Source organism: Myotis brandtii, unplaced genomic scaffold (assembly GCF_000412655.1).
Source record: "Myotis brandtii unplaced genomic scaffold, ASM41265v1 scaffold250, whole genome shotgun sequence".
In the NCBI taxonomy this organism is placed as follows: domain Eukaryota; kingdom Metazoa; phylum Chordata; class Mammalia; order Chiroptera; family Vespertilionidae; genus Myotis; species Myotis brandtii.
This window is the reverse complement of record NW_005359478.1, coordinates 496,855-516,340: the sequence shown is the minus strand read 5'-3', so window position 1 is coordinate 516,340 and position 19,486 is coordinate 496,855. Positions and strand designations below refer to the sequence as shown.

Below are 19,486 nucleotides of genomic sequence, written 5' to 3'. Positions count from 1 at the left end.
TGTCCCCGGAGGAGCCACTCGGGGAGCCGAGTGGCCCGCGACACCCTGCTTCCCGCCCCCACGCGGCCAGGACGCCGGAGAGGAGAAGGGGACTAACCCCCAGGCACACAAAAACGCCCCTAGAAACTTACACCCTTCGCCATTTTAAGTAAAAGATATGAATGATTTAAACTTCAAATTGAATATTTCCTGGGGTTGGGGTTAATTCATGACCCCTCCCCGCGCACCCACCCGGGCCCCCCCGAAACCCGATCCTCCGAACACTGGCTGGTGGGGAAGGGGAGGGGGCTGAGTCATCTCACCTCCTCCGGGGCTCGGTTCCTCAACTCCTGGTTAATCCTCGTCTTCATCTCCATGTCCTCCTCCTGCTCTCTGCTCCCCTTCTCCTCCGTTACCCGGCCCTGCCTTCCCCACTACCCCCAACCCTCAAATTGTAAAAGATTTGGAAATGAATGAAAAGAAACGCAAATATAAACGCCCACCACCAGCCGAGAGGTGTGGGGGAGAAAGAAGAGAATGGCCAATGGAGTCCAAGGAGTTGGGACTCTAACTCGGCTGCCAGCACCTCCTTGTCCACACACTCGCGCGCGCACTCACATGCACACACGCACGCACACACATACACACACCCGCAGTTCCTTCCCCTTCAATGGCTGCTGAGAGACTGAGCCTCCATGACACGACACCGCCAACCCCCTGGCCCACACTCCGCCCACCTCCCGAATGCATTGGTTAATGCTTCAACATCGCCCTCTTCCATTGGACAGCACAAATGTCCATCAGCCTCGAGGGCGGGCCCGAACCAGCCAAGCTGTGTCTATTAGCTACAACCAAGCGCGCAGTTAACTCCGATAGGTCCAGGAGGGTGTTCGTCCTGGGAAATTATTTTGAATCCCACTAGCCCCCCTACTTTTCTTTGTGTGATTGGCGCGCTTTCTCTAGGCTCTCGGGCGGTTCTGATGCTTGCTGGGTTTGTTTGGGTGTTTTGTTTTGTTTTCTTCTTTATGTCCTTAGTGTTAAAGGGAGAAGGAAAGCATCCGTCTTCCGTGCCCAAGTTGCGAGATTGGGTATTCACCACACAGCACGCACTGGTTCTTGGCGATTTGAAAGCACAGCTCCTGCTTTGTAGGCAAGGTGCACAGCAACATGCACGCACATCACATAAAAAGCATGCCTTCCTGGCACTGCCCTGCTGGGTCAAGCTTCTGGTGCAGAACCAGAGGCGGGATAAAAATGGTATTTTAGCCCTAGCCGGTTTTGCTCAGTGGATAGAGATCATCAGCCTGCGGACTGAAGGGTCCTCGGGTTCAATTCAGGTCAAGGGCACATGCCTGGGTTGGGGGCTGGATCCCCAGTGGGGAGCGTGCAGGAAGCTGCGATCAATGAGTTTCTCTCATCATTGATGTTTCTATCTCTCCCTCTCCCTTCCTCTCTGAAATCAATAAAAAATTGATTTTATTAAAATACCATATTAAAAAATGGTATTTTAACTTCCACCATGATTGCGCCTGATAAATTCTGCTGGCGTCACCCTGATAATTCCCTGAGATCCTGCCCCACCACAAAGATAGTCAGGGTTCAATTTCCGGTCAGGGCATATGCCCGGGTTGCAGATTTGATCCCCAGTGTGGGGCTTGCAGGAGGTAGCTGATCAATGGATTCTCTCTCATCATTGATGTTTCTGTCTCTCTCGTCTTCTCTGAAATCAATAAAAATATTTTTAAAATTTTTTAATTAAAAAAATAAATACTTTAAAAAATATCCTCAGGTGAGAATTAACAATAACAAAGAGGACCACATACTGTACAATATAATACATAGACTTTCTGGAAAGGGCAAAATTATAGGGTCAGAAAACAGATCAGTCGTGACCAAAGGATGAGTGTGGGAAGAGAAGCTGACTATGAAGGGGCACAAAGGAATTATGGCAGGGAGGGTGTCAGGGGTGATGAACTGCTCTACATCTAATTCAGGTCAAGGGCACATGCCTGGGTTGGGGGCTGGATCCCCAGTGGGGAGCGTGCAGGAAGCTGCGATCAATGAGTTTCTCTCATCATTGATGTTTCTATCTCTCCCTCTCCCTTCCTCTCTGAAATCAATAAAAATATATTGATTTTAAAATACCATATTAAAAAATGGTATTTTAACTTCCACCATGATTGCGCCTGATAAATTCTGCTGGCGTCACCCTGATAATTCCCTGAGATCCTGCCCCACCACAAAGATAGTCAGGGTTCAATTTCCGGTCAGGGCATATGCCCGGGTTGCAGATTTGATCCCCAGTGTGGGGCTTGCAGGAGGTAGCTGATCAATGGATTCTCTCTCATCATTGATGTTTCTGTCTCTCTCGTCTTCTCTGAAATCAATAAAAATATTTTTAAAATTTTTTAATTAAAAAAATAAATACTTTAAAAAATATCCTCAGGTGAGAATTAACAATAACAAAGAGGACCACATACTGTACAATATAATACATAGACTTTCTGGAAAGGGCAAAATTATAGGGTCAGAAAACAGATCAGTCGTGACCAAAGGATGAGTGTGGGAAGAGAAGCTGACTATGAAGGGGCACAAAGGAATTATGGCAGGGAGGGTGTCAGGGGTGATGAACTGCTCTACATCTTGATTATGATGGTGTCACACAATTGTATGCATTTGTCAAAATTCATAGAACTGTACACTAAAAAGGGTGGATTTTACTGTATGTAATTTATACCTCCATAAACTTTATTTTTTAAAAAGGAATGAATCTGAACATTTTTTCCCAATAAAAAGGTGGGGTTTTTTTTAAACTATATGCCCTCTTGCAATTCCACTTTAAAAAACAATTGGACGGATGTGTAAATATACGTGAACAAGAATATTGTGATTGAAATATTGTCTGTTATAGGTAAAAACTGGGGAGGAGGGGCCCTAAGAGTCTGAAGGCAAAGGATTGGTTCAATACATCAGTTACTTCTATATAATACTATGCAGCTTAAATTGATGACAGGGATTTATATTTTTGACATAGAAGCATGTTCACAAAATAATGTTAGAAAGGTTATAGACCAATTATGTATATAGTATGGTCCTATTTTTATAAAAACAATATTTATACACACAAAATATATGCATTCGGATGTAGCTTCATAGAAAAAAAGTTTGTAAGGTATCAGAATATTAACAGTGGTTATCTCTAGTTGTGAGAATTTTGAGTGATGTTATTTTTTTGAATCTTCTATTTTCCCTAACCAGCTATCACTTCTATAATTTAAAATAATAATTAAGGAAAAGTGACAAACCATTTCCAATATCAGATGTTCTCTACCATTCTGGTGCCAACTCCAAGGAACTGTTTTTTTTTTTTTTAATTGTTTTAAAAAAGGAGCAAAAGGGCCAATCCTTCCCAAAGTGCATGGATTTATAACCAACTTGTGAGAGGGTTACTTAAATAAAATACATGTGATACATGAAATAAAATGCAAGATGAATGGTAGAACAATGGGGATAATGCAGGGTCTGTGAGCACATTAATAAGTGATTTATGAATCATTGAATAAAGCCAATTTAACCTTTAAAAAATGTTGCATTTCACTTTTGCACGTGTTGCCTTAGAAATTACTTGAAGCTTTAAAAAAAGGTTTATTGGTTTTTGTATTTGTACTTCCTCCTCAGAGCAATGCCTCCTTAGCTACTACAGGGAATTAACTGAGCCAGACCTCTATTTCCTTTTATTTATTTATTTTTATTTACTTTTTTGTTAATCCTCACCTGAGGATATTTTTCCATTGATTTTTAGGGAGAGTAGAAGAGAAAGGGAAAGACAGAGAGAAACATCAATGTGAGAGAAACACATCGATTGGTTGCCTCCTGCAGGAGCCCAGACCAGGGTCCTGGATGGGGGAGGAGCCTGCCACCAAGGTACCTGCCCTTGACGGTAATCGAACCTGGGACCTTTTGGTCCACAGGCCAATGCTCCATCCACTGAGCCAAACCGGCTAGGGCTTCCCTCTATTTTCTTTAAAGATTTTTGTTTTTTAATTATTTTAACACCTTTTGAGTGAGGGGTCAGTCAGAGCCTGATTCTTTGTCCTATTAATATTTCTATGTAACCTCAGCCAAGTGACTTTATCTTCAAGACCCATATCCTTTTGAAAAATGTATAGATATTTTGAAAGCAAAATGTCAATGAAAGCACAGCAAGCTAGTTCATTATAAGGTTTCAAAGAAATCCAAATCATTTGTCACATTCTGATCTGAGAATAGACTTCTTATTTAGGGGATGATTTAAACCACGAATACCCATCATCACAAGATTTTGGTGTATTACCCTCTAATTTCTATCCCTATAGCAATTCAGACATAAAGGAAAATAAAGAAAAAATTCTCTTTAACAGAATCTTCAAACAATCGAAAGGAAGTGTTAATGTATTTTGCTTGGGTTGGTACACAATCATCATTTGAGTTAGATGAATGGTAGAGAAGAAAAAGAAAAATGGTAGAGAAGAAGAAGAAAAAGAAGATAGGCAGAATGAGGTGGCCACCAAAGCAGATAGGACAAATAATCACAATTCTAGGGCACCATGATATCCTTTGTCCTTCCTCCTTGCAAAGGGAGCAGTTTATCAGCTATATTAAGAGAATCCGGCCTTGATATAACCTATCATTTGGTGTCACCCTCAGAGACAATGAAACAGGAGTCTGCCTTCCTTGGAGTAGCAATTTTTATGTTCTTACATGTGACTACAGGACCTAGTTATGCTCCCTTCCTGTGGAAAGATTGTTGACATGAGGTCAAGAAAATCTCACTGCTAATTGTCCATCTGCCTTGGTTCCCATAAACACTTTGCTCTACCGCTAATTAGAACTTGTCACCATTGTATTCCAGTAATTGGGTAAGGTATCTGCATCCCCTAAGAAGTTCTTAAGGGCAGGGATTACATCTGATTAATTTTTTTATTTCTAGGGTCTGGCATGATGCCTAGTGCCTGGAAGTATTCCATATATGTTTATAACTAATGAAGGCATTGTTGCTAAACTCTACAAAAGTGACTGCAAAGAACAATTCGAGATGACTGGAACCCCTACAAAGAGTGGCAAATCCCCTGCTACCTCTGCTTCTCCAGTTGGTGTGGGGCATTCGTTCTTGTGTGGTGCCTCAGACCAGTAGCCTCAGCGTCACACTGAAACCTGTCAGAAATGCAAATTTCTGGACATACCCCAAACTATGGAATCAGAAACTGTGAAAGGGGGAGGCCCAGAAATTTGTATTTTAATAAGCTTTCCAGACGATTCTGATGCACACTGTCGTTTGAGAAGCAGTGGTACAGGAGGAAGTTCAGTGGTACCTATATCCTTGCTCTGGTTCAGCTTAGCAACTGTATGACAAACCACAGGAAAATCCCTAAATCCCTCAAAGCTCAGTCTTTACAAGGTAAATAAGGGAGTTGGAATGACGCCTGAGGATCCTTCTGGTATAAAATTCTGCGAAATACCAAAGGTAAAAAAAAAAAAAAGGTAAATAAATGTCCCAATGACTAGATTCATTCATTCAATCAGCAAATATTTATGTACCAGGCAGTGTTCTGGGCATGGAATCAATGCGTGACACAAAATTACTCCTTTTTAATTAAAGTTACAACATTTCAGACCACAAATTCTTACCTGTCCTCTTTCTACAAGATTCTTAGACTGTACTAGTATCTGTCCTGCATGTGAACTGGAAAGCTAAGAAAATGATCCACCCTCCCCCAAATTACTTTAATTCTTGGAAACTTTTGTGTTCACCTAAGGGGCTTCAGTACCAATGTGTTAGAAGACAAGGGTGTGATAATAAATGTGATTATCTACCAAGTTAGACTATTTCTGGGTCTGTATTACTTCACGGAACACAGTTGCTTGCACTTGTAGGAAATCAGATGCTATTGAATTCTGTCTCCTCATTGATTCTCTGCCCTCAGCAATTAGTTACCACCTGTACTGCTTGAGGAAGTTCCTTTTGATCTGCCTCCCTTCCTCTCTGAACTCTCATATACAGTGGGGCCTTGACTTACGAGTTTAATTCGTTCCGAGACCGAGCTCCTTAAGGAGCTCGTTAACTCAAATTACTCTATCAACTCAATGCAAAAAATCGGCCGAGAGACAGCTGGTATCTCAAAAAAACTCGTTAGTCGGGACACTCGTAAGTCAAGGCCCCACTGTACTCGTCATACAAACTCAGAGAACCTAGTGGCTTCCTGTGAGGTGTTTTATGTTTAATAGACACATCTATTTGGGATATTTAGTAAGTTTAAATATCCTTTTTTTTAAAAGGGCCTTTGAAGGAAAAACAAACCAAAAACTCGCCACACTTGGACGCTTTTGATTCTGACCTGTTCACATTTCACTACCTTTGAGAGGTCAGGAGATGGCGCCAGAAGGCAGCGGAGTGCCTTGGTTTTTGTAGGGTTTCAGCCAAACCCGGTGTAAGGCAAGGGCTGGAAAGTGGAATTAAAACAAAGGTGCCAGAGTTTGAGTAGCAACTAAGGGGGTGAGAGTGAGGGTGGGGGTGGGGGTGGGGAGGCTTCTTTTCTTAAACATATAAGGCTCCTCTTGACATCTATCCCAAAGCAGCCTGGTGACATCGGAAATATCCACATGGGAGCCAAAGATCAAAATAAAGGCAAGTCTCTGGAGATGGTGCTTCCCTCGTCTAGAAACCAGGCCCTTTGTCCTTTGGGGAAGCACGAGGGCCTAGATGAGCTGCTCACTCGGAAGTGAGAAATGCTGAGTTGGGGCTCAGACATCTTTGTGAAACAGTGTTCAATTGTGTAGACAAAATCCCAGAGCCCACCGGCAGTGAAACACTTCCCAGAAGGAATCACTCACAAAACATTTTAAATTCAAATTCTAACAAAGTTTAAAAAAAAGTTCATAGACAACCAGGAGGTGGCGCCTGGCAAGACACACTCCCTGCCTCGGGCGGTTGAATCACAGCCCCAGGCGCTCCCCAGGAACTCGGAGCTCATTCTGAGCAGGCCCTTCTTTAGTGCCAAGCAAAAGACCTCTCTGCTTTCTTTTCTTTATTTTCTTTTATTTTTGTTAATCCTCACCAGAGAATATTTTTTCCATTGCTTTTCAGAGAGAGTGGAAGGGGGGGGGGAGGGGAAGGAGAAAGAGAGAAACATCAATGTGAGAGAGACACATCTACTGGTTGCCTCCCACACACGCCCCGACCAGGGGGCAGAGAGTGAACCTGCAACCCAAGTATTTGCCCTTGACTGGGAATGGAATCCGAGACCCTTCGGTGCACAGGCCAACCCCAGCCAGAGCTCTGCTTTTTCTTTGGGTTTTTTTTTTTTCCCTTCTTGTTCCTCTGTGATAACTATCCTCATCCCCAGGAAGTCTAATTTACACTTTACCATCCATTCTTCTTAGATGAGATGTGTGGGGACTTTATGGGAACCTCAAAACAAAACTTTACAGTAAGTGCCTTGGCTGGTGTTGCTCAATGGATAGAGCAGCAGCCCACACATTGTGGGGCGGGGGGGGATGGGGCAGGCCAGGATTCAACTCCGTGTCAAGGGCATGTACCAGGGTTGCAGGTTCAAACCCAGACCGGTTGGGGAGCATGTGGGAGGCAACCAATCATATGTCTCTCTCACATTGATGTTTCTCTCTCTTTCCCCCTCCCTCCCTCCCTCCCTTCCACTTCCTCTAAAAAAAAATCAATAGAAAAATATATCCTTGGTGAGGATTAACAATGACAACTTTCCTGTAAGGGAAAAATCATATCGAGGGTGATGAGAGAATTAAAAAGGAAGTGACACCTGCAAAATGGCTTGGCTTTGCAGATCATTCACAGAAAGGCCTGGGCCAGGGGCTCCTGCCTCCGCAGGTGCTGATGACCCTGCACAGGCTTTATTCTGTTGGGCGTTTATCCTGCTCCCTTATTCAGCTTCCGCTCGCTTTGCTTTGGCTATTTATTGCTACTTAGCAGGAGCGAGGAGGGAGGGCAGAGGGAGCTCAGATGGGAGCATCCTCGGGCTGGTGACTGATGAAGGGTATGGAGGAGAGAGAGATCGCAGCGTCTGGTCTGAAAGTGTCTGGGTTTCCCATTCTCTAGTGAAGGACTTCGGGTGTACATTCCGATCGGGATTTCCAGTCCCGTGGGGAGCAAGCAGCAGCCCACGTTCCCGACACGGCCCCGCGCCCAGCCCCCGCGGCAGGTCTCACTGGGCCCCTCGTGTCCTGCTCAGCCCTTTGTTGGGAGGGAAGACCCTGGGCCCCTCTTCCAGCCGGGTCACATGGTCTCTCTGGGCTCCCTCCCCCCTCTTTCTCTGGAGCCCGCCTTTTTTGGTGATGGCAGTGATTGTTTCTAAGGTCTCCCCATCTCTCCTCCTGCCCTGGCCTCCCTGCCAGGGGTTAGTGTCCTTTTCAGTGACAAAAGCCTGCCCTAGATCTGGACTCCCTGGGGAGGGAGGTGCCTGGGTCTGGCAGTTGGAGCCGCTGTCTCCCCATGGTGCTGCGACAGCCCCTCCCCCGCTGGGCATACAAATGGGCTTTATACAACAAACAAAACCCCCACCCCCCACCCAGGCCACACAGGCACGTGGACCCGGGCCTCACCGTGGGAAGGGGGTGGTGACAGGCACTCCAGACAAGTTCTCTTGGCCTCGCTGCTCCTCTTTATTTCCCACAACTCAGGTTTTAGTCCTTGACTTCCTACCCTGAGTCTCCCAACTCCTCCTGGTCACCTGTCTCCTAACTCTGGCCTCTTCCTATTCCAGCGCCGTTCAAATTCTTCAGGAGATTGGGAACGGGTCCTCCCACCGACTGCCCCACACCACCCAGGGAGCTGCTCCTCAGAGCAGCCAGCCGGGGAATGAGAACCCAGTGTCCCCCTGCGTGGGCTGGATTGAACCCCGAAGCCCTCCTTCCCTGCCCGCTCCCCCTCCAGGGGACACCCTTCTGAACAGTGTCTGTGTGGAAAGAGGAGGAAGGAAGAGCTCACCCAGCTGGGCTCCTGAGCCAGGGCCAGGTCTCCAGTGGAACCCGGGGTGCACTCAGCGTGCTCCGGTTCTGAGCAGGGCCAACCTGCATGCCTAATCGGCTATTTAAGGAGCTGTTGGCCAGCAACCCAGGCAGCCCAGCTCCCCACCTATACCCATCCAGAGCCACCTTAAAAGCAGAAGGCAATTGTGAAGTCGCTGGCCAGCAAGTAGAGTGAAGACTGCAGAGGGAGATAAAAGAGAGAGGGCCCAGAGAGAGGGCACCGAGATTTGTCCTGGGGAACCTCGAAACCAACGGTAGCCGGCTGAGAACCAACCACCCTGGAAGCCCACAGAGACACAGAGACAGCAAGAGAAAAAGAGAAGAGAGAAATACATTCAACTTCAGGACTCTCTCTCTCTCTCTCTCTCTCTCACTCTCTCTCTCTCTCCCCCCCACCCCCCTCTCTAATCTGGTCCTCCAGTCTCCAAACTCCCAGTACCTTGTGCTCCTTCTGAGGATACCATCATGTTCTTCACGTTCCTGCTACAGGTGATTTGGATCCTGGCTGCTTTCGGGGGTAGGTACATCTGAATGTCGGTGTCTGCTGATGTCCTTACGCAAGCTTAGCGGGAGGAGGGTGGTTAAGGAAGCCTAGGGGCTAGAAAAATAGTCTCAGTGATTGGGGGGCAAAACAGGGGGGTGGGGAGAAGATCACTTGCCTCTTTCCCCTCTGCCTTCCCAGCCCTGCTGTTAGTGAGGAGGGGGGCTCTGGGGGGTGGGGGCAGGATGTGTAAACACACTCTGGAACCTCTGTGCTGGCTAGATTCTCTCCAGAGCTCTTGCCCCCACTGCCCTCGTCCCTGTCTCATCTACTAACTCCCCCAATTAGGGAGTCAAAGAGCCCTGGAATGAGAAAATAAAAAACTGATGTCAGGGAGGGGTATAGCCTAACCACCGGCCTAACTCAGACCCTGATGCCGGACCATGAACCTCATGGCCAAGGGCCCCTTTGAGTCTGTGGAATGACTAATTTCCCAGTTTTTCCCTAGAAGGAAGTAGCAATGATAGTCAACACAACTGGGCCCTTTACAGTTTATAAAGGCCTTTCAGGAGCCCCAGGGACTTGAGGGGGGACTCTTGGGAGAACAGGCTGAGGTGCTTCGGGGGCGTCCCCAGGACCCCACCCCTCATATTTGTGTCTCCTGTGCCTCCCGCAGTACCCAGCACCCAGTAGGTGTGTGATTGAGTCGTTGGAAGAACGCGGTGAAGAGGGTTGTCTAGAGAGCACGGTGGAACAGAGAGGATGGTGGGGGAGCCAAATGCAGAGCAGCTCATTGCATCTGAGGAAAGAGAAAAAAATGGGGAAAGTCCTCAGGAAGCGATGTAAAATGAGTGTGTGAGGATGTGGTGGAGGGGAAGGGCCAGGCGGCCCCTGCCCAGGGCCAGGGGTTCGAGTTGTTAGGACGTCCCGCTGAACTGGTGAATGGAGGCTCCTCTAGCCTCCGGTGGGCGGCTTTTCACTGTTGTCTGAACCAAGGGATGGGCTAGCAGAAGAACCCAAGACTGAGATCAAGGATATCTTAGAAGTCTGAGGAATTTAAGGGAATAAGAGAGAGAAAGGAGGGAAGTTAGGATTTTTCTCCAAAGTTTCTAGCCATTTGAATAATGCAGACGGAACCTGCAGGGAGGGCTCGCTTTCCCCCTGGAAGCAATTTGGCTCTGGGTGCGGTGAGAGCCGGGCCAGCAGACCCCCTGCCTGTCAGCCCCAGACGGGACTGCACGCGAGCCTGGCATGTGACCCAGCTGGCAGCTCTCTTTCCCACACACAATGCTCCACTTTCATCCTGTCCCTGCCAGCCTGGCTGCCTGTGCCCACCCACCACCCTCCGTGTGGAGTGGACCCTGGCCTGACTCCCGCCTTCCCTAGCCATCTGGGAATCTGGGGAGCAGAGGCTCCTGGTGATGGGGGACATTTCCTTTAGAGGGACTGGAACCAGAGGAGGAAGCTAAATGTTCACCGCCCGCTCAGTGCTTTGATCTGAGCAATGCCCTTCTCCCCTCAGTAACACTGTCCCCTCCTCTGAACTTCCTTTCCCTCCCTGTTCATCTCTTTCCTCCAAACCCCCTGCCCACTCCGATCTTCTCAGTGTTAGACTGGCTTGGCACAGGCTGGGGAAAAGTGAGGGTTGGGTGGACTGCTCATTTGGATCCAGGTTAATTTTAGTCTCCGGGCTTTATCTCTTTTATTTCTCCACCCCCTTTACGCAGCCGCAAGCACAGGCACAGCCTGGCTGGTGATTTTAAATAGGCCCCTGACCTTTCCGACCTTTCCGCTGAGGTGTCCAGTTTCAGGGCTTCCTATGGGAAGTGCTGGAGCGGAGGGAGGAGGAGGAGGGAGGAGGAAGAGGGAGGAGGGAGAGAGCCAGGTGGCAGGCATTGGGGAGGGCGGGGAGGGAGTCCCAGGGGCCTAGGGGCCTATGGAATGGCCTGCAGTCTGAGGAAGTGGAGCCCAAGCCTGAAGAGAAGCTGCCCTGGCCCCTTGTCTTTTCTCCTCCCCTTAGCCCAGGCCAGAGCCAGGCTCTGGAGCCCAGGCAACCAGGAGGAGAAGAGAAGAGAAGGAGGGAGGAGGAAGAGGGAGGAGGAGGAGAGAGCAGAGAGGGAGGTGGAGGGTACAGATGCCCCAGGCTGTAACTCAAATTACTCTGCCTTGCAGATGAACACTGGACATATGAGGGTGAGCTGAATCCAAGGCCTACCTACACTGATTTCTCCTTTCACACGGGGACCTCTTCACCTGGCAGGAAGATTTATGTCGTACGGCTTGCTTTAGCTTTTCGCCCTAGCTCCTTTCCTTCCCCATCACCCCAGGTCCTAGGTTTTGGATATGTGACTCGTAGACCTTGTTCGAATCATCAAATCCCACACCCCGACTCGGCAGAAAAGCCAGTTACGTCCTCCGTTTGTGGGAAGGGGGAGTTGGAGTGGAAAGAATATTGGATAGGGAAAATGAACCGTGAGCGTAGCTGCCAATTCACCTCCTACCTCTCTATCCTAATCGATTCTACCCCCAACCTGCATCTGGAACTGGGACAGAACTCGAGGTCAGGGGTGAGGCACAGAATGGCAGGATTGTTTGTGATCCTGCTGGAGGTGGAATTCAATTCCTTTGAACTTCTGATTAATAACTTAACAAGTCCAGAGTCGATGCAAGGTCCAGGGTGAGAGCAAAAAGCAAATGAGGAAAAGCCCTACAGAGACCCTGCCTCTCCAGGACCCTTTTATGTCCCGTTTTCCTGCTCCTACTCCCCTCCCCGGCTGGGCATGAGGGGTTTTATCCAGCCCCTCTTCCTCTCAGTGAGCTTTCTTGTCCTCAAACTACAGGTAAGTAAAACCCACGACCCCCATCTCTCAGGAAAGCTGGGGTCAGCCCTGCCCGGGGGAGGAGGAGGAAACAGAAGCATCGGGTCCAGCGGGGGCTCCTACCTCACTCAGCTGAACACAACGGGGTCTTCACCTGGGGCGGGAGGACACGCATCTCTGCCTCTACACAGATGTGTAACCTGGGGGGGTGATGGCTGGAGGGCAGGACAAATATCTGTGGTAACTTCCACCAGGCCCACATGGTCAAGACCACTGGCCGGCCTCTTTCCCTGAGTGTGGAGGCAATGCCCAGTCCCCCATCAATATCGAGACAAACAGTGTGACTTTTGACTCGGACTTGCCCGCTCTGCGGCCCCACGGATATGACCAGCCTGGCACCGAGCCTCTGGAGCTGCACAACAATGGCCACACAGGTAACGAGCCCCGGCTCTACGCAAGGGACCGCGCGAGCTCTGACCTTACAGTCGGGGGAGAAGCGTTCTCCCGACTTCTGAATCCCAAGGCTGCTTCTAGACACGTGGAGATGTGAGAATGGGGATGAGGCTCCTGGAGCAAAAGTGGGAACTGAATGTCTATGATCAAGCTCTCTGGGTGGATTGGTCTAACACCATCGACTTGATCTTCAGTGAGAAAGATGTGCTAGAAAAGCAGTGGCCCATGGGAAGAACTGGGTGCTATTGGTGAAGGAAGACTGAGAAGGCTGGCCAAGTCTCCCAAGAATTGGCGGCAACCCAGGGGTGGGGATGTGTCCACACTCCTCTACCAACCCGAGCGCTCGCTCTCTTTCCCTCACAGTGCAACTCTCTCTGCCCCCTACCCTGTACCTGGAGGGACTTCCCCGGAAATATGTAGCTGTCCAGCTCCACCTGCACTGGGGTGAGAGAGGATCCCTGATGGGGTCCGAGCACCAGATCAACAGCAAAGCCTCGGCTGCAGAGGTACCAGAGAGCGAGGCTTGGACCAGCACGTGGTGACAGGCAGGGTCGGCACCCGGGAAAGGAGGGCCTGGAAACTGGGAGAGTCACACGTGGAGGATAACACCGACCCTGCGGGCAGATCTGGGGCTGGAAGTGGGGGTGGTGGTGGCTGAGGCCAGAGCCTTTGGGAGCGGGTGGTGGAGAAAAGATGAAATGACCCGATTCCCTCCCCCCTCAGCTCCACATCGTGCATTACGATTCTGATTCCTACAACAGCGTGAGTGAGGCTATGAAGAGCCCTCAGGGCCTGGCTGTCTTGGGCATCCTCATGGAGGTGAGTGGCCCCCACTGCCTTCTAGGTCTCTCTTCACTCCCTCTGCACCCCTCAGTCCTATTCTGCCCATGTCTGTTGTTGGTCTCCCTCCCAAGGCAAGTGAGCAACCACTCTGACCATTTATTTTCTAATGAATGTCTTACTCCAAACATGGACTCATGCCGAACTCTCTCCCTTTCCAGGTGGGTGAGACTGAGAATCCAGCTTATGAACACATTCTGAGTCGCTTGCATGAAATCAGGTATAAAGGTGAGCCCTAAAAATCTATTTTAGGACAAAGTGAGATTAGACATCAGGGAAATCCCTCCCTCCCCCAATCCCACCGCAAAATAAATAAATAAATAAATAAATAAATAAATACTAAGAGGCCAGAGATGAGGGAGTGAGGCAGCAGCAGGAATTCTGCTTCCGGGCGCCCTTTCTAGGGAAACTAGAGCTAGGGTGCAGCCGGAGGATGATCCCAGTCCGTTCTCCCCCAGGTCAGAAGACCTCAGTGCCTCCCTTCAGCGTGAAAGAGCTGCTCCCCCCAGAGCTGGCACAGTTTTTCCGCTACAACGGCTCACTCACCACACCCCCCTGCCACCAGAGTGTGGTCTGGACAGTCTTCAGCCAGAAGGTCCAGATTTCAGCGGGACAGGTGAGTGGTGGGGAGGTGAGGCAGCAAAGCCACAGCTGTGACCCCAGACCCTTTCCCACACCTAAGTGACACTCTCCTTGAACCCCACTCTTCTAGCTGGAAAAGCTGCAGGAGACACTACTCTCTAGAGAGATGGAGCCCGCTCAGGTCCTGGAGCAGACCTACCGAGTCCCACAACCTCTCAATCAGCGAAAAGTCCTTGCTTCTTTCAACCAAGGTGACTGTACAAAGCTCGGAAAAGGAGGGGGGAAACTGGGGTTCTCCGTGGCAGGAACTAGGGGGCCCCTGGGAGGAAAAGAAGGCTAAGAGGGTAAGGGTTTCCAGGACTCACTTGGACTGGGAACCAGGCCCCAACCCTCAGCGGCCAGGTGACTTCCCCAAGTACTGGGGCACGCTGGGATGGGGCTCTGACGCCCCACTGACCCAAGTTTCCTTTCCTTACAGACGAATCCCCGTATACCACAGGTAAGGCACCCTGCCCAGTTACTGGGGAGGGGGGCTCCTCAACGAGAAGGGAAGGGCTCAATATCTATGTCAGTCTTGGGCTGACACCCGCCCTCTTTCTCTCCCAGGTGAAATGCTGAGCATAGGAGTGGGAATCTTGGTTGGCAGCCTCTGCCTTGTGGTGGTGGTTTATTTCATCGCTAAGAAAATCCAGTGAGGCCCTACTTCCCATTCTCTAGTCCCTTCTTTCCTACTGAAAAGCACTCTCCTAGTCCACTTAGCTGTCTCTCCTAGTGCACCAGTCATGTCCGTTCCCTGTTCCAGGAAGAAGAAGTTGGAAGACGAGAAGAGTGTGGGATTCACCTCAGTACAAGCCACGGAATAGACTCCATCTCGAACATCATGGACTCCTAGGTCATACCTGTCAGGGAGTGTCCAGAATGGGGGACAGAGACTGGCCAGAAATACAAAGCCCTCCTTCCTGCAGACAGTCATGGACTGGCTCTCAGTCAAGAAAGAACTTCAGTCTCTCAAACCATATAGGAGATGAGGAGAGCCCTACATTGATAATGCAGAGGGCACACTGTGTTTGGTTGTAGGGGAAGTTGGGAATGTGACCCAAATTCCCCCACCCCCTCTCCTTTATGGCTCTTTCGCTAGATACGGGCAGGATATCCCCTCAGGAAAAAGGGTTGCTGTTGTGGGGGTTATATTTTTTGCTCAATATATTTGAAAATTAAGGTTTCTGACCCACCTCTGGCTTTACCTTTGGGACTTTTGAGTGTGGGAGAGTTCCTTAATCCCTCAGGTGGCAGAGGTAGGCAAAGGATAGGGAAAAAGAAGCATGTGTGAGTAACTTCTTTTACCCCAATCCTCGGAGAGACCCTAGAAAATGCTTAACCCAAAGTTTCCGACATGTTAAACCACCAGCCCATGTTTCTGCCCTTGCACCAAACCTAGGTCAGGAGGGGATCGGAGGTGCCAAATTAGGAAGAAAGTTGCACCAGAGACGTGAGAGGACAGGAATCTCAACTAATGTTATCCCCTTCCTTAAAAGGCACGTTCCCCCACAATTATAAAGTCCTTTTTATTAGTCAAAATCACAGTCACCTTGATTAAAAGGATGGAACACGCCATCCTCAGCAGAAAATGATACAGTTTATAGAAAACCTCCCCACCCCACCCCCATACAGTCCCAATTAAAAACTAGAAAAAAATCTTCCCTCCTTCCCTACGATGTCAGGGTAGGCTGGCTCCTCCAGTGGCACTGTAGCTCCAGAGTGGGCCAGCTCACCACAGCACCCTCCACTTCACCTTGGGGAGAGGAGGGATGCTGGTGGTCAAGGAGGTTAAAACATTAGTTCCAGTAATACCAGTTCCCAAACATGCATTTCCTTCCTATCCCCCATGGGACCATGGAGAATAGGGGACAGATAGGAGCCCAGCTAGAAGGAGCAATTTGAGGAGGTTAGGAGAAGTCCAACATACCTCCTCCCTTTTCCTTCTCAAAAAAAAAGGAAAGAAAAAGGCAGTTTTGGGTCTTTATCACACCAAAAATGGTTCCCCTCAGACCTGAGAAAAAGACTAAGAAGTCCAGTCTGGGGCGGAGATACTGGGAAACTCAGAGCTCATCTAACCTTGCACCGCCATTAATTTCACCTTCATGGTGATGGCTAAGCTAGGCCCCTTTTCTTGGCCACCTGCACTGTCCAGAACTGGAGATGGAGAAATACAGAGCGAGGAGATCAGGGGAGCACCCCAGGCACAGGGGTTCCCCCCCCAAGGTTCCCTCAATCCTCGGGTGGGATGCGCAGGGCAGAATACACCATCACCTGACTGTCCTCCTGCCGTCGGCCTGCAGAGGGGAAGGGAGGTGAGTCTTGGGCAGGGTGGAAGCAGAGCACTGACACATGGAAAGTCCTGGGTTAACAAAGGGGTCCCCAGATGGTGGGGATAAGTGCAGACTCAAACCCACCAGTCACTGACTGGCTGACCCCAGGCTGCTCCTGGTAAAGCCTAAAGGTCACCAATGGACAAAGAAAAACCCTGAAGGTGGTGGGACAGACCGACGAGAAGGAGACAGAGAATGGTGAACGGTGGGCCGGGGCTGGGGCTGGGCTCAGTCATGGGCAGTGGGCAGACAGGTGGGATCTGTCAGGTGATCGGTCCAGGTAGTCAGTCCTTACACGAGAAGCTGCGCTGGATACTTCGGAGGGACCCTCCAGCTGTAATAAAGGCCCAGAGCCCCATGGAAACCGTGACTGCATAGATGGGCAGCAGGCTGGCCTCGTACCATGGGTTCAGGAATGTCTGGGGATGGGAGTAAGAGTAGAAAAAAGGTTAGATTCTTCCTCTGCCCAATCCCCATGTACTCTTTGTGCCTTTGACCCAAACCTCGCCCAGACATCTCACTCAAGTCCCCCAGGCCTTCCCTTCAGCACCAACATCTTGTGGTTAAGGAGACTTCTGATTTTCAGCTTCCTCCGCTCCTGCTCACCTCAGGCCATCTGCATTACAGCTTGACCCATCCATGCAAACTCCTCCCCAGAGCATCCCAGGGAAGGTTACTTCGTTGGTGCTGAAGTGAGGGACCTCTAAAGACTCACCTTTCTGCCTTCTCCCAAGATAAGTTTTTAAATGTTCAGAAGTGAAGATACGGTTCCCCTCCATACAACCCACCATTCAATTTTTCTCTGACTTAGGCCCCTGTCCCTGACTCACCAGTCCTGACGTCAGTAGGTGACTCCCAACCACCAGGCCCAAAGTCCAGTACCGTCGCCTCTCACAGGCATCAAAGAACACAACTCCCCAGAAGGTATGAAGCAGGATGATGGCTGCTGTCAGGAAAGCTGCAGGGAGCGAGAGGGGGAGGGGGAGATACATCCTTCACCTTCTCCCAGCCTCCTGAGATGCTGAGCCACCCGAAGTCTCCCCGGGAGGGCCAATACATGAGGTCAGGGTCAGGATGGGTGGGGCATGAAGTCAAGAGGAAAAAGTGGGTCTTACCTGATGTCAAGAAGTAATAGGGTGAATCTCCATGGATCCCAACCACACCTGGCCCAAGTGCATCGGCCAAAATATTGATAACAGAGAAGACACCACTGATGATACCGAAAGAAAGACCAGAAACTGGGGGGAGGGAGGGGCTCATCAATGTCAGAAATCAGTAGAGCCTGCTTACCAGTGATCCCGCCCCGTTTCCAGGCACAAGCCCCCACACCTGCTCTCCCTCCAGACCACCTCTCCTTGGAAGTCAGACATGAAGGGAACACGTAGCCACTTAGAACATGTGGGCGCTTAGAGACTTCCCAGAGAGAGGAAGCTGTCCACTGCCCTCCTCCAGCCCATCTCCCTTGGCTCACCATAGGCCATCTGGCGGATGGAGATGGGTGATCTTCCGTCCTCACTCAGCGACGCTAACCCCTCATCTGCCTTCCTGGGGTGGGGCGGGGCGGGGCGGGGGACACATGAGGGAAGGCAGGAGGCTCCTTTCCCGCTAATATCCTCCCTTCGTGCCTCTCCTTCCAAACCACCACCCGGGGGCTGCCCCACTTTCCAGGGTGCAATCCTCTGCCCTTCTCCCCTCCAGACCATCCATCTTCTTACTTAAGCAGCTTGTAGTAGGCAAAGCGGAACATCTCCTGTAGAAGGACAGAGACCGCAGCACCAAAAATCAGGAGGCCATACTGGAGCCGGGCATCTGACGGGTCGGTCACATGGACCAAGATGAACCAGACCACAGAGGCCAGGAGCAGAGAGACCAGCCAGAAAAACGCCCTGAGGAAAAACGGGGGCCATTAGACAGGCAAAGGGGAGAGGCAGCCCGAGAAATCAAGGAGGGGAACCAACCAAAGCTGCAACGTGGAAAGTGGAAGTTAGACTTCCGGATGGTCAGGGAGACAGGGAACAGATAAGATAGGTGTCTCCACCAAGGGAGTCTACAGGGTCCCGGACCCAGGGGATGGGGGAGAAATGGACTCGAGAGCCTTCAGACCAATGAGAGCGGGAGTGTATGCGCACAGTAGGGCGAGGTATCCATGCCTGGATCCTCGCTTAGGGCCGCCCGAAGTCCCACAGCCCCTCCCGAGCCCTGGCCGCGGCCGCCTCTGACGTCGCCGGAAGAAGTGTAGAAGGAATCTGTGCGATCCCTGGAAGGCGGAAACCAGCTGCGGGAAGGGGCAATCGCCCAAACCCCCGACTCAGCCCTTCCCGATCTTCCCCTCCGACTTGCCTCCCCCAACTCCGGCTCCCGGGTAACCCCACTTCCTCCAGCCCCTACCCGATCTCTCTCCTGGGCGCCCTCCCGAGTCACCCCGACCCCTACTCACCCTGCGACCAGGATGATGACACGAAGCGGGTCCCCAGCCACAGTGATCAAGAAGAGCGCGAAGGCCGGGCCGAAAGCGACAAAAGTGCACCCGAAAAACACTGCGGCCCCCATTGCTGGTCAGCTGGGGGCGGGGTGGAGGCCTGGCCAAGAGAGGCAAATGGGAGGAGCACGCCCGCCAGAGAGTCCGCGTGGGGTGGCGACGCGACCCCGTAAGGGGCGCGGTGCAATGTCACCCCCGGGCCCCGGGGAAGGGGAAGGGGGGGCACCGAAACCCCAAATACAAGTCCGCGCGACTTCCTCTACGGAAGCCGAGGAGGGGACAAACCCCTGCCGCAGCCCCTTGGCCACCTCCCATCTGATCCCCGCCCCGCCCCCCGGCCAATGGAAAATCGGAGGGGGCGCGGCGGGGGCGGGATGCAGGGCCTGCTGGGAGTTGTAGTCCTCCCGCCCTTTTAAACCCTCAACTTCGGTGATGGGCGTGGCTCAGA

General features: G+C 50.6%; 3 protein-coding genes across 11 annotated transcripts in view; 1 reads left to right on the top strand and 2 right to left on the bottom strand.

Annotated features, from left to right (window-relative positions):
* Positions 1 to 9,533, bottom strand: part of ANP32E (acidic (leucine-rich) nuclear phosphoprotein 32 family, member E) — a 26,079-nt gene extending 16,546 nt beyond the window's left edge. Inside the window, exon 1 of one of the 5 annotated variants that reach the window (XM_005867389.2) lies at positions 9,455 to 9,533. Coding sequence is in view for 4 of the 5 variants with exons in the window: in XM_014540717.1 (XP_014396203.1) it covers positions 303 to 356 (54 nt within the window). In the remaining variant the exon portion in view is untranslated. Of the gene's footprint in view, positions 1 to 302; positions 715 to 9,454 lie in introns of those variants that run through there. The other 4 variants (XM_014540717.1, XM_005867392.2, XM_014540716.1 and 1 more) reach the window with 4 other exon arrangements.
* Positions 9,449 to 15,421, top strand: CA14 (carbonic anhydrase XIV). Of its 3 annotated transcripts, none has more exons than XM_014540710.1 (11): positions 9,449 to 9,532; positions 11,669 to 11,689; positions 12,570 to 12,749; positions 13,132 to 13,274; positions 13,492 to 13,587; positions 13,770 to 13,836; positions 14,067 to 14,224; positions 14,321 to 14,441; positions 14,669 to 14,689; positions 14,797 to 14,881; positions 14,996 to 15,140. In XM_014540710.1, exons 1-11 carry the CDS (start codon positions 9,481 to 9,483, stop codon positions 15,051 to 15,053), a joined length of 1,002 nt encoding a protein of 333 aa, XP_014396196.1. In that variant the 5' UTR covers positions 9,449 to 9,480; the 3' UTR covers positions 15,054 to 15,140. The 3 variants fall into 3 exon arrangements, with proteins under 3 accessions (XP_014396196.1, XP_005867455.1, XP_014396195.1); XM_005867393.2 differs by having other exon boundaries at positions 14,993 to 15,140; XM_014540709.1 differs by lacking the exon at positions 14,797 to 14,881 and having other exon boundaries at positions 14,993 to 15,421.
* Positions 9,545 to 19,483, bottom strand: APH1A (APH1A gamma secretase subunit). 3 transcript variants are annotated; one of them, XM_014540713.1, is made up of 7 exons: positions 18,997 to 19,329; positions 18,275 to 18,445; positions 18,031 to 18,104; positions 17,675 to 17,797; positions 17,390 to 17,517; positions 16,855 to 16,978; positions 9,545 to 9,613 (listed from the first exon to the last, which is right to left on the bottom strand). In XM_014540713.1, the coding sequence occupies exons 1-7, from the start codon at positions 19,107 to 19,109 to the stop codon at positions 9,597 to 9,599; spliced, it is 750 nt and encodes a 249-aa protein (XP_014396199.1). In that variant the 5' UTR covers positions 19,110 to 19,329; the 3' UTR covers positions 9,545 to 9,596. The 3 variants fall into 3 exon arrangements, with proteins under 3 accessions (XP_014396199.1, XP_014396198.1, XP_005867456.1); XM_014540712.1 differs by lacking the exon at positions 9,545 to 9,613 and adding an exon at positions 10,027 to 10,295 and having other exon boundaries at positions 18,997 to 19,334; XM_005867394.2 differs by lacking the exon at positions 9,545 to 9,613 and adding an exon at positions 15,740 to 16,523 and having other exon boundaries at positions 18,997 to 19,483.
* Positions 19,484 to 19,486: the final 3 nt, after the last annotated feature.

Bases quoted from the DNA above. Each gene is read 5' to 3' on its own strand.
- CA14 (XM_014540709.1), top strand. From the start codon at position 9,481: ATGTTCTTCACGTTCCTGCTACAGGTGATTTGGATCCTGGCTGCTTTC. The intron at 11,690-12,569 runs GTGAGCTGAATC...AACTTCCACCAG, and splicing joins TGAACACTGGACATATGAGG to GCCCACATGGTCAAGACCAC. The intron at 13,588-13,769 runs GTGAGTGGCCCC...CTCCCTTTCCAG, and splicing joins TCTTGGGCATCCTCATGGAG to GTGGGTGAGACTGAGAATCC.
- APH1A (XM_014540712.1), bottom strand. From the start codon at position 19,109: ATGGGGGCCGCAGTGTTTTTCGGGTGCACTTTTGTCGCTTTCGGCCCG. The intron at 18,105-18,274 runs GTAAGAAGATGG...GCCCCACCCCAG, and splicing joins GCCTACTACAAGCTGCTTAA to GAAGGCAGATGAGGGGTTAG. The intron at 10,296-16,854 runs GTAAGGACTGAC...CTCTTTCCTCAG, and splicing joins TATCCAGCGCAGCTTCTCGT to ATGCAATGAGCTGCTCTGCA.